Consider the following 16,112-nt stretch of genomic DNA (forward strand, 5'->3'; position numbering starts at 1 on the left):
AGACTGCCTGACAATGCACGAGTGTACTGCGCTCGGTATATGTCGGCGCAGTATTCAAACTCGGCGCGGGAAAGCAGGTATCGGCGTATACCGCGCACCCACGATTTTGCCCTGATTTTCAGGGCAAAAAAGTGCGTGGTATACGCTGATAAATACGGTAAGCATTTATGGGGAACTGTATCAAATTTTTTCGCAAAATCCGGATACACCACATCCACAGGTCTTTCTCTATCGAGATTACTGTTCACCTCCTCATAGAATGTTAACAGGTTGGTGGGCCATTATCATTTTTGTCTGCAAACTATTCGATCTCATTTGCCAATGTCTGTCAGATTGTGCAGAGGAGAGATCTTTAATTTAATGAAGTCAGTGCTGGAGCCGACCCACTGCGTGGAGTATTTGGGCCTTATTCTGGATGCAGGCCAGTCCAGGGTTTTTCTCCCAGTGGACAATCTGTAGGCCCTCCACTTTCATGTTTAAGCCCTGCAGTCAAGGAGAGGCCCCACCTTTCTCTTTTGCATGTGGGTCTGATGGTAGCCTCCTTTGAGGCAGTAACTGAAACTGAACATTTTGGCTGTGTGGGACAAGTAGGTTCAATATCTAGTATGCCCCATTCATCCGAATTGCAAAAGCAGACTTGTTCTGGTGTGGTGGGTGTCCAGTGCTGGAATTGGGGAAGATCTTTCTCCTGATGTCTTGGAAGGTACTTACAATAGTTGACAGCCTGTCAGACTGAGATGCTTGATGTCCACTGCATCTGCACTTGGTTGTCGATGGATGCCCAGCTTCTGATCATAATTACAGGTATAACAGTGGTTGTCCTTGCAACACTGGACTTTTCTGAAATCACCTGGCCAGTATTCAGTTAGACAGTGTTATGGCAGTGACTTACATCAACCATCAAGGGGGGCGCAAGAAAAAGAGAAGAGGACCTTGATCTAGCATGGGCAGAACTCCACATTCCAGCCTTGTCTACATTCCAGGTGTGGAAAATTGGCAGGCAGACGTTCTCACTTTTGGGTGTCTAGTTCCAGGACAATCTTCTGTTTACCAGGAGGTGTTTCAAGGCCTATGTTACCAGTTTTGTTGAAATTGGATGGCAGAAGATCCTTGTCTGTGTTCCCTACCTGTAAGGTTTCTTTCCAGGACCAAGGATCCTTAAGCCTTTGCTTCCAATCAAAGCCGGCCCTACCATGGGACCCAATGGTACCCATGGTACCAGGCGGCATATCGGAGGGAGCGGCAATCTGGCCGCCGGCTGGCAGAATTTGAAAGTCTCACTCTCAGTCTCACAGTCACTAACATACGAGCGCCGCGGAGAGCCGTGCTGACCGCGGCACCTAGCAACCAGAGAGACAGAGACCCAGTGCAGTGAGTGATTACATCAGGACTCAGGAGGAGCAGAGGAGGAGCCGAGGAGGTTGCGACCGCCCCAGCATTCACAGCGCGCCGCTCCTCTGCGCCAAATTGCACCGCACCGCACGAGTCGACTGTCTGCAGCACCTCCTCCATGATCGGATGATCCATCCTGATTCCTGATCCTTCTCGAGTCCTGACTGTGCTGCCTGTGGACGTGGACCGGACACCGCCGACCACCGTCTGACTGACAGTGTGAGCCCTCTAAGACAGTGAGTGACTCTTAAAGAAAATGTAACTAAACTTACAGTTCAGTAGCTCAGCTGTGTGGCAATGTGGCATGTGCTTGGGCCTGGGCAGGGCAGCTCTTACTTATTGCTCATGGATTCCATGAGCAATAAATAAGAGCTGCCCTGCCCAGGCCCCAGCACATGCCACATTGCCACACAGCTGAGCTACTGAACTGTACGTTTAGTTACCTTTTCTTTAGGAGTCAGTCATGATGCACAGTACCATCCATGACATGTTTGTCCAGTGGCCGGCGACTGGTGCTCAAAATGTTTTGAGGGAAGGTGCAAACGTAAAAAAAAACTATTGCAGCCTCACTGTGCTCATCATATGCAGCCACTGGGCCCATCAATTGTCACCACTGTGCCATGCCATCAAACGCAGCCACTGTGCCATCAAACACAGCCACTGTGCCATGCCATTAAACGCAGCCACTGTGCCATCAATTGTCACCACTGTGCCATGCCATCAAACTCAGCCACTGTGCCATCAATTGTCACCACTGTGCTATACCATTAAACGCAGCCACTGTGCCATCAATTGTCACCACTGTGTCATACTGTACCATTAAACGCAGCCACTGTGCCATCAATTGTCACCACTGTGCCATGCCATCAAACGCAGCCACTGTGCCATCAATTGTCACCACTGTGCCATCAATTGTCACCACTGTGCCATGCCATCAAACTCAGCCACTGTGCCATCAATTGTCACCACTGTGCCATACCATTAAACGCAGCCACTGTGCCATCAATTGTCACCTCTGTGCCATACCATTAAACGCAGCCACTGTGCCATCAATTGTCACCACTGTGCCATGCCATCAAACGCAGCCACTGTGCCATCAATTGTCACCACTGTGCCATACCATTAAATGCAACCACTGTGCCATCAATTGTCACCACTGTGCCATGCCATCAAACGCAGCCACTGTGCCATGCCATCAAACGCAGCCACTGTGCCATCAATTGTCACCACTGTGCCATACTATTAAATGCAACCACTGTGCCATCAATTGTCACCACTGTGCCATGCCATCAAATGCAGCCACTGTGCCATGCCATCAAACGCAGCCACTGTGCCATCAAATGTCACCACTGTGCCATGCCATCAAACGCAGCCACTGTGCCATCAATTGTCACCACTGTGCCATATCATTAAACGCAGCCACTGTGCCATCAATTGTCACCACTGTGCCATGCCATCAAACTCAGCCACTGTGCCATCAATTGTCACCACTGTGCCATGGTTTGAACTTGAACGTAATGGTATGTCATGTAATTTTGCATATGGTAAATCTGTTTTTCTGATAAATTAGATTGTATATCAAGATATGAAACAATGAATGTGGGTGGCCTTTTGGTGGGCGTTATTATTATTATTTTTTTTTGGGGGGGGGGCAGCATTTCATTCTTGGTCCCAGGCAGCACCATGTCTTGGGCCGGCACTGCTTCCAATGAAATGAGAATGTGTAAATGTTTGGGCATTTATCTGAAAAGCCGAAAGATTCAGTCTGAACTTGTGGTCAGACCAAATCTTAAGCTCATCCCTATGCTCCTTTTCAAAATAATGCTCAGTATGGTACTTCAATTCTGTGTTTAATCATTATTTGTGCACTTTTGCTTGTATTTTTATTTACAGTAACTTTTTATTCTCTACTTTTTCTTCTTGATGTGAAAATAAAAATGTAAAATAATGAGGCTAATGGTGGGCCCTTTTTGGCACAAGAATAGGTCTAGGATAGTTGAAAGAAGATTCTGTAACCCCACAGGAGCTATTTATTGGCTATTCCATCCTTAAAGGGGAACTAAGCACTGTCAATTAGCAATAACTACGTTTAATCCTTATACTGCTAGCATTAGTAAATAAACAGGAAGGTATTTTATGTTTACTTGTTTTACCATATTTTTTTTTACGTTTCTTCGGTTGCTTCCTGGTTTCTGACCTGGGCCAAAACAATAAAGAGACAGAGATTGCCGCTCCAGGCAGGTCTTGTTGGGTGTAAATCTTCTTCTCAGGAACTGAGGGTGCTAGCAATGCACATGGCAAATGAGAATAAAAGATGATCAGGACAGCCGCACTCCAATCCAATGTAACTTTAATGTAAAAAAAAAATGGAAACAGGCACTACAAGTCACAGCAACGAAACCTAGGACAGCTGACGCGTTTCACACTAACTTCAGTGTTTACCCATGAGTAAATACTGAAGTTAGTGTGAAACGCGTCAGCTGTCCTAGGTTTCATTGCTGTGACTTGTAGTGCCTGTTTCCAGTTTTTTACATTAAAGTTACGTTGGATTGGAGTGCGGCTGTCCTGATCATCTTTTGTTCTTCTGGGCCAAAACAATGGCATACATCCTGAAAATCTTTTTTTTTTCCCATAAAAGTCCAAAATCAAAGATCAAAGTCTAAAATCAAATGCCACAAATAAGTACAATGTTGCTGTGAAGATGTTTTCATATCAAACAAAACATCACTGGTACGCTGATTGGTATCATACAATTCTATTCGATTATCTACTGATAAGTGAATGGCTGCTTACCAGATAGATGATAGTATTAAGCTCAATACTAGGCCGACCTGCCCTTGGAGGAATCCTTTCAGATACTCCACACACGGATCGATCATGGGTTCCAGAGCTGGACACTGTGAAGATGGCTCCCAAACCGCTGCAGATTGCTCCAAGCTCCCTCAGACACAGTGGTGAATTTTTCTTGGATAGTGTACTGCAGTACATTAAATAACGGTTTCCACAGAACAACCAAATTTATTTACCTCCGTGAGACAGCAATTGGTTACCGCAGATTTTTTACTTATACCAGGGTCGCGTTATGCCATAGAGAGGTATAGCTATGTGGTGATGTAATGTGCAACCTGTCTGAGGCCATGCTCCACACCTTTTTGTATTGGTATAGTAGTGATCGGTGGTCTGTCAGTGGCCCCTCACCTCCCACCCCTCCTGCCACTGCCACCAGTGGATCCAGTGTTGGCTGTGTCCATTGTGGGTGTAAAAAACGGAGAAATCTATCTTTGTCAACTTTATCGAATGAAAGATTTGCGACAGCTGGGTAGCAAGGTAGTATGCGTTGAAGTCAGGAAGTGCTTTTCCGGCCAGGTCTGTCGGGTTCTTCAACTTGTGCCATGGGAGTTTGTGCCTAGCTTTACCCCAGATAAATGGTTTAAGGGAGGTTTCCAGTATTTTGAAATGCTTGAGCACCAGGTACACCGGGGAGTGCCAAATCATGTACAATATCTTAGGCAACAGGACCATTTTCACAAGGTTTAAGCGGCCCATCACTCCCAATGGGAGGCGAGCCCCCACCTGTATCTTTTGCTTCAGCATTTCATATAGTGGTGTGATATTAAGTAGGACATAGTCCGCAGGGTTGCGAGTGGTCCGTATTACCAGGTATTTGATGATATCTACCCTCTGTAGAGGAAGTAGTGCCCTATCTCTAAGTGATGGGAAGCTGTCCAGGGGGAGTATTTGGGATTTGTCCCTATTGACATCCTAAAAGTCTTTTAATAAAATAAAAATGGAGATTAGAGGCTTTTGCAGCTAAGCACTCCCTCCTGCCCACATGCCTGTGGTAAGGACAGATGGATTCCAAGAAAAAAATGTTACATGAAACATCTACCCTTACTCGAGATGGCCACAGCTAGAAATGTTGACAGGGAGACACAGAAACAGGAGTGCAGGATGTTTCAAGTCCCAAGAGTGGTATGTAATGTTGCTGTTATTCCTCATGGCCGCTCACTCTACATGCATAGAAGTGATGGTAACGCATCTGGAAGGTATTCCTTCTTTGTCAAAACAACCTCCCAAGGTGACAGACTGTTTAAATAGACTTTGGAAACAAGGAGTATCCTAAGGGGGTATTACTGCTAGCAAGAGCTAATTGCACCAGCATATGTTGGCTGATTAGCCGCCTTACACAACTTCCTCACACCAAAAGGCTTAACCCTCTACTAACTGCCTATGCCACATCACATAAACTTATATGTAAGTGTGTTATTTTTATTTTGCAAAAAATTATACAAACTTTTAATGAGACCCTGCGTTCCTGACTGTCTGTCTCTCTGTCAGTCTGAATCTACATGAAGGTAGCTTTAGGACCCATTTGCTGCTAACAAAGATCTTCCACTATCCCTGGATGGATTATTGATCCTTTTTGGCCATCAGAGGTTGCTGTTGATGTTTACCATGCACTTATGTCAGTGGTTCTCAACTCCTGTCCTCAGGGCCCACTAACAGGCCAGGTTTACAAGATAACTGAAATACATCACTGGTGATATAATTTGCTGCTCAGTTATTGCAGTATTCTAGTCTGCATCTCCCCAAGGTAATACTTAAAATCTGGCCTGTTAGTTGGTCCTGGGGACAGGCGTTGAAAACCACTGACCTATGTGGAAGTTTTTTTACAGCTACAAAGGCTAGGGGGGTGTTTTTCAAAGTGATTTCTCAACAAACCAAAGCATGGAGACATGGATGGATGGGGGAGGTCCATTTAAAAAACTACCAATCATTTTAATTTTGCCCACCCCATTGACTCAAAATGGTGGAATGTCAGAAAAATGCCTGTTTTGGCTAAAATATAGGGGAAATTTAAAGTCTCAGTTTCACAGTTTAAACATTTGTGGTTATTAGGAGATTTGTTCATCTGCTTTACCTGCGTTCTGATGATCTTTTCATTTGTATTGTATGTTAAAGAACAAAAACGTAAAAAACAGCCGTGTTTTCCTCCACCTGAAGTTTTGTTTGGCGAGTTAATTGGAAGGAAAAAGCAGATGTATGACTCAGGATCCACCATCGAGTTCAAATGTGTTAGCTATTATAAACGTCAAGGAAAGAAAGAAATCAAATGTCGGAATGGAGTCTGGGAACAATTACCAGCTTGTCTAGGTAAGGTAAACAATACAATAAAATCATACTCTCAGAAGTATCAAGGTTATCAAGATACAAAGACAATGAAGAAACCCTGAAAGAACTGAAAATGCTCAAATGTACAAACGATTTGTGTGACGTGTCACATTTTTGTGTTTTATTACAGAAACACTTGTAATAAAGAAGTGCTATGTTAAATGATCCCTAATATTAATTTGTTCTTCAAATAGAACTCCTTTTAGTGTTTTTGGCCTTTCAATAAAACATCTTTGAGAGCTAGTGCCTGCTTTAAAGGGGTTGTACAGGTACAATTTATTTTCCTAAATAGCTTCCTTTACCTTAGTGCAGTCCTCCTTCACTTACCTCATCCTTCCATTTTGCTTTTAAATGTCCTTATTTCTTCTGAGAAATCCTCACTTTCTGTTCTTCTGTCTGTAACTCCACACAGTAATGCAAGGCTTTCTCCCTGGTGTGGAGTGTCGTGTTCGCCCCCTCCCTTGGGCTACAGGAGAGTCAGGACGCCCACTAACACACAGCTCCTTTCTCGATCTGCAACGTAGAGAGCATCCTGACTCTCCTGTAGTCCAAGGGAGGGGGCAAGCACAACACTCCACACCAGGGAGAAAGCCTTGCATTACTGGGTGGAGTTACAGACAGAAGAACAGGAAGTGAGGATTTCTCAGAAGAAATAAGGACATTTAAAAGCAAAATCGAAGGATGAGGTAAGTGAAGGAGGACTGCACTAAGGTAACGGAAGCTATTTAGGAAAATAAATTGTACCTTTACAACCCCTTTAATGCATACATTTTTATGTATTAGCGTATCTTCCATTTAGGTAGACCATTAACTTTGAGCACTTAACAAGCTTCAAGAAAGCCACTTGCACAGTTGAAGTCGATACCTTATGCACATAGATGTTGTTCTAACATACGGATTTTCCTCTCCTTTGAGTACTGTTATGGAAGTGATTACTATAGGATAAATGAGTATACTAGCTTTCAGTAAGATCACAAAAAGTTTAGAATGTGTCTATTTGCATTAGTTGAAAATCTTTGTCGTGAAAATAAAGTTGTCCTGGTTCTTGAAGATTAACAGCCAAGCGGGAGCACTGCTGTTCCAGGTGGACATCACATTAAGTTCTCCCAGTCATGCACCTCGCACGTGCCCTAGGACCCACGCTGTACCACGTTTTGTCACCCGATGTGTCTGTGAATGACAGATCATTGTACCGGGTCGGCCCCAGTACCATGTGATTGCTGTGACCAATCACTGCAATCACATGACAGGTGTACGCAATGAATGGCTTTCATTTATTATGTACTGATGTGATAATCTCTGTGAATGGTCATAGTACACAATAAATGGTTATGAATTAATGGATTACATCCCCAGAGTAGTACAGTATCAGTGTCAGGTAACACTGTACTGCTCTGGTCACAGAATGTAAAAAAAATATATAAATTAAGAAAAATTTGAAAAATAAATAAATAATTATTTATTTTTACATGCTGTCACCAGTCTGTATCCCTGATCACTGCCATACCAGTCATAAGATGATGCTGTAATGCACTGGTGACAGTATGTAAATAAAATGAAAACTCACCATGCCTCTTACTAAATACCTCAGACTGTCTACTTTCCAAAAAGGGGTCATCTGAGGGATATGTACTATTCTGGCATTTTGGGCCAGTACATCAGGATTGATCTATACCATAGTTTGTAGACTAACTTCCTTACACACTGATTTGGGTTATTTTTACCAAAGAAATGTAGTAGCATACATTTTGGCCTAAATTTAAGGCAAAATCCATTTTAACAAAGAACTTTTTTCAAACTCAGTATTTTTTCATTTATATACCAAAATAAAAATAAAAAACCCAGTGGTTAACAAATACCACCAGAAGAAAGCTCTATTTGTCTCCAAAAAATAATAAAACATTCATTTTAGTACAGTTTTGCATGACTGAGTAATTGTCATTCAAAGTGTGACAGCACCAAAAGCTGAAAATTGGCCTGGGCAGGAAGGGGGTGAAAGTGTCTGGTATTAAAGTGGAACTTTTTGTCTAGATTCATACTTACCTAGGTGAATGCAGCATCAGACCGATGCTGCATCTGTCCCCTCCTGCCTCTGCACTGAGAGCCAAGCCACGAACACCGCCAATGGCTTGGTTCTCACGGCTCCCCGAGAGGAGAGCTGCCTGTCAGTCAGCAGCTCTCCTGCTCTGCTCCTCCACGCTCATTGGAGCGCTGAGCTGTGGAGGTGCGAGGAACGGCCATCTCAGCGGCTCGCTGAGACTGACATCAGTCCAGGCAGCTGGTGGTTTCAGCCTTCCTAAGTCGAGATGATGCGGTGCCTGGACTGATTGCAGTGACGTCAGCCGAGAGAGGACTTCAGACTGCTCTCTGCTGAAAACGGGTCAGAGGAGTGCAAAACAAATTGCAGTCATGTAACCCATAGGAGAAGCCCAGTCTAAAAAGCTCAGACTGGACTTCTCCTTTAAGTCCTGCTAGATCACTTCAGGTTGGCCCCTTTTGCAGATCTAGCTATGTAATACATTCAAAATAAGTGCCTATACGGTTTAAAATCCAGTAATACACTGTATCTCCCTGCTCTGCACATGCTCAGTTTCTCTCCATTTTTAGGCACTGTTGAGTTTGCAGAGGCCAATCTGTTAACAGCCTTAAACCGGAATTAAACCATCTTATCCTTCTCTTTGAACTGCAGCTGCCATAGTGATCAGGTATGACAACTGTCATTTCATGGCTTGACAGTTTGGTTGAAGACGGAATCAAATGCGACAGTTTTCATTTCTAGTATTCCAGGAATGTGACTGTTTTTTTAAAACCGGCAAATCAATTAGTTTAGTTCCACTTTATGATTCAGGGGCTCTGGATTTCAGCAAAATGGCAGCCTCCAGCAAGAAGAAACAGAAGCAGTACTGTAGACAATTCACAACACACACTAATTTTGTTAGCATAATTATTAATGTTGAATGTATGTTCCTTGCTAAAGAATATTTATTTTTTATCAGGTTGTTATGGGTAAAGTTCCGCTTTAACAAAAAAAAAAAAGGCTCCCATCTGTAGCTGTCATTTACTATTCACAGAGTTATGCCAAGTACACCTTGAAAGTTTTTTCCGACGGAATTCCGCTCAAGCTTGGCTTGCATACACACCGTCACACAAAAGTTCTCTGATCGACGAGCCGAGAAAATAAAGTTCAATGCTTCCGAGCAGGCGTTGAATTGTTACCGAGCGTGCGTCAGAATTTTGCGCGTTGGAATTGCTAATTTGTGATGATGGGAAAGATGTACAGTACATTGTTCTTTGTGACTTGGGACAGGTTGTAGAAAGCTAGGAGCCCATCTGAGACCTGGGTATACTCTGTCTTCTCAACTTTCAAAAATAAATTTTAACATACGTAAAGAAATATTTCAAACTGGATAAGCTGTTTAAAATTTGCGTAGGACATTAAGAAACAAACCGACTTATGTCTGCCTCTGCAAGTTGAAAAATCATTCTTAAAGTGGTTGTACACCCAAATTTGACACCTTTACCTACAGGTTAGCCCAGACCCGGACTGGGACAAAAAATAGGCCCGGGCATTTTTAGACTGAGCAGCCCGGTCACTGGGGGGGGGGGGGGGGTTGTCGACATTCATGGGGGTGGCTGGTGTCGGTCCTCCACACTGTAATGGGCAGGGACACTGTGATATAAAGGGGACTGCACTGCAAAGGGGCCCTGCTATGATTACATTGCCCCTTTACAGTGCAGTCCCATTTTTATCACAGTGTCCCAGTCCTATTTTGGCCATACAATGCTAGTACTCTCTGTCTCCTATTGTCCCCACACTGCCCTGTGACACTGACCTGCTCTCTCTCTGGTGGTGCTGGACAGCATGGCGCTCTCTCTGGTGGTGCGGGTACAGCGTGGCTCTCTCTCTGGTGGTGCGGGTACAGCATGGCTCTCTCTCTCTGGTTGTGCGTGTACAGCATGGCTCTCTCTGGTGGTGAGGGTACATTGTGGCTCTCTCTCTGGTGGTGCGGGTACAGCGTGGCTCTCTCTCTGGTGGTGCGGGTACAGCGTGGCTCTCTGGTGGCATGGGTACAGCGTGGCTCTTTCTGGTGGCGCAGGTACAGCGTGGCTCTCTCTGGTGGCGCGGGTACAGTGTGACTCTCTCTGTTGGCGCGGGTACAGCGTTGCTCTCTCTGGTGGCGTGGGCAGTGTGGCTTTCTCTGGTGGCGCGGGCACAGCGTTGCTCTCTCTGGTGGCACAGGCACAGCGTGGCTCTCTGGTGGCGTGGGCACAGCGTGGCGCTCTCTGGTGGCGCGGGCACAGCATGGCGCTCTCTGGTGTTGTGCGGGTACAGCGTGGCGCTCTCTGGTGTTGTGCGGGTACAGCGCGTCGCTCTCTGGGGTGGTGCGGGTACAGCGTGGCGCTCTCTGGGGTTGTGCGGGTACAGCGTGGCGCTCTCTGGTGTTGTGCGGGTACAGCGTGTCGCTATCTGGTGGTGTGGGTACAGCGTGTTGCTATCTGGTGGTGCAGGTACAGCGTGGTGCTCTCTAGTGGTGAGGGTAAAGTGTGGCACTCTCTGGTGATGCTGGGGCTATTAGTTCCCCCAGCACAGTCCTCTTTCTTTTTCCATGTCTCCTGTAGTAGGTAGCTGCTCAGCCTATTTCCTGGTTTTCTCTTTCCCCCCCCCAACAGAGTGCATGCTGGGGACTGTAGTCTGCTCCCCACTGATAACAACTGGGCCACCTATCTCTGGGACTACATTTCTCATGATGCCCTCTATTTTTCTGTGATTGGTCTCCACTGTGGCCAATGGGGAGGGGAGAAGAACGGGCTGGAAAGACTTCTCTTTCCATGCTGCCGACATGAGAAGGAGAGGGGGGGCGAGCGGGGGAAACATTCCGGACTGCAGCCTGCAGCTCTCCCCACCTGTGTGGACGCTCATGGCTAGACGAGGAGGAGTGGAGAGCGGAACTGTCAGCGCGGCTCTGAGACTGAGCTGTGTGTGAGAGAGACACACAGCCCAGCCCATGCAGCCGCTAGTTCCGCCAGAGAAGACAGGTATGGCCGCATAGCGGTAGGCGAGCGGCAGCCGCGGCCTGTGTTAACCCTGCCCAGGACGCGGTCGCATAACTACCGCTGTGCGGCCTGATCAGCAACATGTCACGGAGCGGGTGGCCGCAGGCCACCGGGCATTTGCCCGGTCTGCCCTATGGCCAGTCCGGGCCTGGGTTAGCCTATAATAAGGTTTACCTGTAGGTAAAAATTAATATCTCCTAAACCTGTACAGTTTAGGAGATATTCCCTTTGCATGCAGCCACTGACATTAGCGGCGCAATCGCTTTGAATGCCCAGCTGAAGGTCCGGCAGACGCTGCTGGACCCTGCCAGGAAGAAAACACCTTAACGCATGCGCGGGAGGGATTTCATCGCGGCTCCGGGCACTCACAGCCCCGGAGCCACGAACCCAGAAGACACGCCGAGGGCAAAATGTCAGCTCCCTCGGCGTGGACCGGGCTCCGATACGGGGGGCTTCGTTCTGAGGTAAATAAATTATTTGCTACTGTATTATTTTAAAAACCTACTATTTCACATTGTTTTATTATAAGAATATGTTACAAAAATATTGAAGTAGATTTTCTGCTACTTTTTCAGTGCCATGTATTCTAAATTCGAATTACATAAAAGGAAATCACACAGACCTTGTAAATGCCAAGGAAAAGTATGTGGAACATAACAAAACTGTAAAATTTAAGTGCTTGCAAACATTTGAAATATCTGATGCTAAGCTGCTAAATGTAAAATGCTTGAATGGAACGCTAGAATACCCCACATGTGTCAAGATGGGTGAGTAGCAGCCACTGTACTGTAATATATAGGTCCTTGAAATGTTTTCACATTCTTGTTATTTTACATGTTTATTTCCCACAATCATTTTTCTCAGCATAGTACTTGGTTCTCACTTTTTGTGTACTAATCAGGTAAACTAGAATGTAACTGTTTTTTTTAAAACCGGCAAATCAATGGGTTTAGTTCCACTTTATGATTCAGGGGCTCTGGATTTCAGCAAAATGGCAGCCTCCAGCAAGAAGAAACAGAAGCAATACTGGAGACTTTTCACAGCACACACTCATTTTGTTAGCATAATTATTAATGCTGAATGTATGTTCCTTGCTAAAGAACATTATTTTTTATCAGGTTGTTATGGGTAAAGTTCCGCTTTAACAAAAAAAAAAAAGGCTCCCATCTGTAGCTGTCATTTACTAATCACAGAGTTATGCCGCGTACACCTTGGATGTTTTTTCCGACGGAATTCCGCTCAAGCTTGGCTTGCTTACACACCGTCACACAAAAGTTCTCTGAACGACGAGCCAAGAAAATAAAGTTCAATGCTTCCGAGCAGGCGTTGAATTGTTACCGAGCCTTTGTGACTTGGGACAGGTTGTAGAAAGCTAGAAGCCCATCTGAGACCTGGGTATACTCTGTCTTCTCAACTTTCAAAAATAAATTTCAACATACGTAAAGAAATATTTCAAACTGTTTAAAATGTGCGTAGGACATTAAGAAACAAACCGACTTATGTCTGCCTCTGCAAGTTGAAAAATCATTCTTAAAGTGGTTGTGCACCCAAATTTGACACCTTTACCTACAGGTTAGCCTATAATAAGGTTTACCTGTAGGTACAATTAATATCTCCTAAACCTGTACAGTTTAGGAGATATTCCCTTTGCATGCAGCCACTGACATTAGTGGCGCAATCGCTTTGAATGCCCAGCTGCCGGACCCTGCCAGGAAGAAAACACCTTAACGCATGCGCGGGAGGGATTTCATTGCGGCTCCGGGCACTCACAGCGCCGGAGCCACAAACCCAGAAGACACGCCGAGGGCAAGATGTCAGCTCCCTCGGCGTGGACCGGGCTCCGATACGGGGGGCTTCGTTCTGAGGTAAATAAATTATTTGCTACTGTATTATTTTAAAAACCTACTATTTCACATTGTTTGATTATAAGAATATGTTACAAAAATATTGAAGTTGTTTTTCTGCTACTTTTTCAGTGCCATGTATTCTAAATTCGAATTACATAAAAGGAAATCACACAGATCTCGTAAATGCCAAGCAAAAGAATGTGGAACATAACACAAATGTAAAATTTAGGTGCTTGCGAACATTTGGAATATCTGATGCTAAGCTGCTAAATGTAAAATGCTTGAATGGAACGCTAGAATACCCCACATGTGTCAAGATGGGTGAGTAGCAGCCACTGTAATGTAATATATAGGTCCCTGAAATGTTTTCACATTCTTGTTTTTTTACATGTTTATTTCCCACACTCATTTTTCTCAGCATAATACTTGGTTCTCACTTTTTGTGTACTAATCAGGTAAACTAGAGTTTAAAGGAAAGCCATTGTTTACTTTACCATTATCAAAAGTTGCCTTTCCATTTTATCTTATAAATGCTGAATTAGTGTCTGCCATCATGTCATCTGGCTACAAGACTCAGATACATATATATATACACACTATATTACCAAAAGTATTGGGACGCCTGCCTTTACACGCACATGAACTTTAATGGCATCCCAGTCTAAGGGCTCTTTCACAGTGAGCGCCCGTATAGGTTCGTCTGTCAGGTTTTTCTTTTGCGGACCTGTACGGGCGCTTCATGCTCCTCAATGGAGCCTGCGGATGTCAGCGGTGACATGCCCGCTGACATCCGACCCGCTCCGATCCGCCAAAGTGTGACGGAGGAAAAACCAACTTTTCCTTCCGTCTGGCGTATCGGGTGAACACGGACACACGGTCTGTGTTCATCCAATCCCCCCATAGGGAGGGCACAGTGTGCGGGGACCGCCCTGTCATCCGCCGGCTCAGCGGGGATCAACGGAGGGGTGCACGGAGCGGATCATTACTGATCCGCCCAGTGTGAAAGAGGCCTTAGTCCGTAGCATTCAATATTGGGTTGGTCCACCCTTTGCAGCTATAACAACTTCAAGTCTTTTGGGAAGGCTATCCACAAGTTTTAAGAGTGTGTCTATGGGAATGTTCGAAAATAAAAAGAATTACAGCACTCACAAAATAAATGAATTTAACATGTGTTAACGTGGCTTTTCAGCCTCCTGGCTTTTCAGTCCTTAAAGGACTTTAAAGGATCCTCCACAAATCTTCCCCACTCGTGATGATCATAAGGTGAATATGGAACCAAAAAGTAAAAGAAAGGCTAATAGTGAAGTACTGCTAAAAAACGCTTTATTGCAGAAGGTGGATAGGTACTTACAGACTAGCTGAATTAAATTATCATACGGTATTGCAGTCAGAAACAGATTGGAACCGCCGCATCCAGCGCGTGTTCCACCGAAACCGGAAGTGACGTCATTTGGACTTGAAAACCGGAAATTACTTTGACGCGTTTTCCCCACACTGCAATTCTTCCGCGATGTCGGAAGGAAGTTCACCTTTCCCCCTTACCTCCCTGCAATCTTCTGGGACATCTGAAGATTTCCCGGCCAATCACAGCACGCAGCGCTGCTCGCGCATGCGCAGTGTGTGCCTGGATGAAGCCACAGCCGGGGGCCCACAGTAGTGATGCCAGTGCCGCTGAGAGGTGGGGAAGAGGAGCGGGGCTTTGTTCGACCACATCGCTGTCCCCGGGACAGGTGAGTGTCCGATTATTAAAAATCAGCAGCTACACTTTTTGTAGTTTCTGACTTTTAAATAGGTCGAACTCCGCTTTAATAACACGTTAACGGGTTCGCAACCAAGTCACACAGATATACTGCGGCACAATGGCTCTCCTGGGCAAAATCCCTTACGGGTACGTCCTACCCTTTGTCGGCCACAAGCACCAGCACAGGGATTTTTGTGTGTAAACACACAAATCTCTGAGCTGTTAGAGGAGAGGGGCCATATCCTTTGTTCCTACTAAGTAGGAAAAATGATATGTGTCCTCTCCTAATCAATCCTATGCCCATACAGTTAGAACACACTGAGGGAACACACAATTAACCCCTTGATCGACCCCTAGTGTTAACCACTTCCCTGCCAATGACATTTACACAGTAATCAGTGCATTTTTATAGCACTAATCGCTGTATAAATGCCAACGGTCCCAAAAAAAATTCAAAAGTCTTCGATCTGTCCGTCGCAATGTCGCAGTACTGCTAAAAATTGCAGATCCCCGCCATTACTAGTAAAAAAATTAATTTTATGCCATAAATCTTTCCCATAGTTTGCAGACCCTATAACTTTTGCGCAAACCAATCAATATACGCATTTGAAATATTTTTTTTTTAACCAAAAATATGTAGAAGAATATATATTGACCTAAACTGATGAAGAAATGTGTTTTTTTAAATTGGGGGATATTTATTATAACAAAAAGTTTAAAATATATATATTTTTTTTATGGCTGGAGAAATTAAAGATTAATTCCTTGATTAATCTTTAATTTTTTTGATCGATCAAAATTCTTTTGATCGATCAAAATTCTTGACGTCACCGGTCAGCCTGGACAGTGAGACTTACCCTGCTGGATGCGAGCAAACTGCACCCATTGGATTGAGGTACCTTTGC

General features: G+C 44.8%; 1 protein-coding gene across 5 annotated transcripts in view; it reads left to right on the forward strand.

The window, feature by feature from the left end:
* Nucleotides 1–16,112, forward strand: part of LOC120945566 (complement factor H-like) — a 129,766-nt gene that overhangs the window by 75,384 nt on the left and 38,270 nt on the right. For all 5 annotated transcript variants that reach the window (XM_040359825.1, XM_040359826.1, XM_040359823.1 and 2 more), the window contains 3 exons: nucleotides 6,355–6,546; nucleotides 12,195–12,386; nucleotides 13,596–13,787. In XM_040359825.1, coding sequence (XP_040215759.1) covers nucleotides 6,355–6,546; nucleotides 12,195–12,386; nucleotides 13,596–13,787 — 576 coding nt within the window. The remainder of the gene's footprint in view (nucleotides 1–6,354; nucleotides 6,547–12,194; nucleotides 12,387–13,595; nucleotides 13,788–16,112) is intronic.

Source organism: Rana temporaria, chromosome 7, assembly GCF_905171775.1.
Source record: "Rana temporaria chromosome 7, aRanTem1.1, whole genome shotgun sequence".
Lineage (NCBI taxonomy): Eukaryota > Metazoa > Chordata > Amphibia > Anura > Ranidae > Rana > Rana temporaria.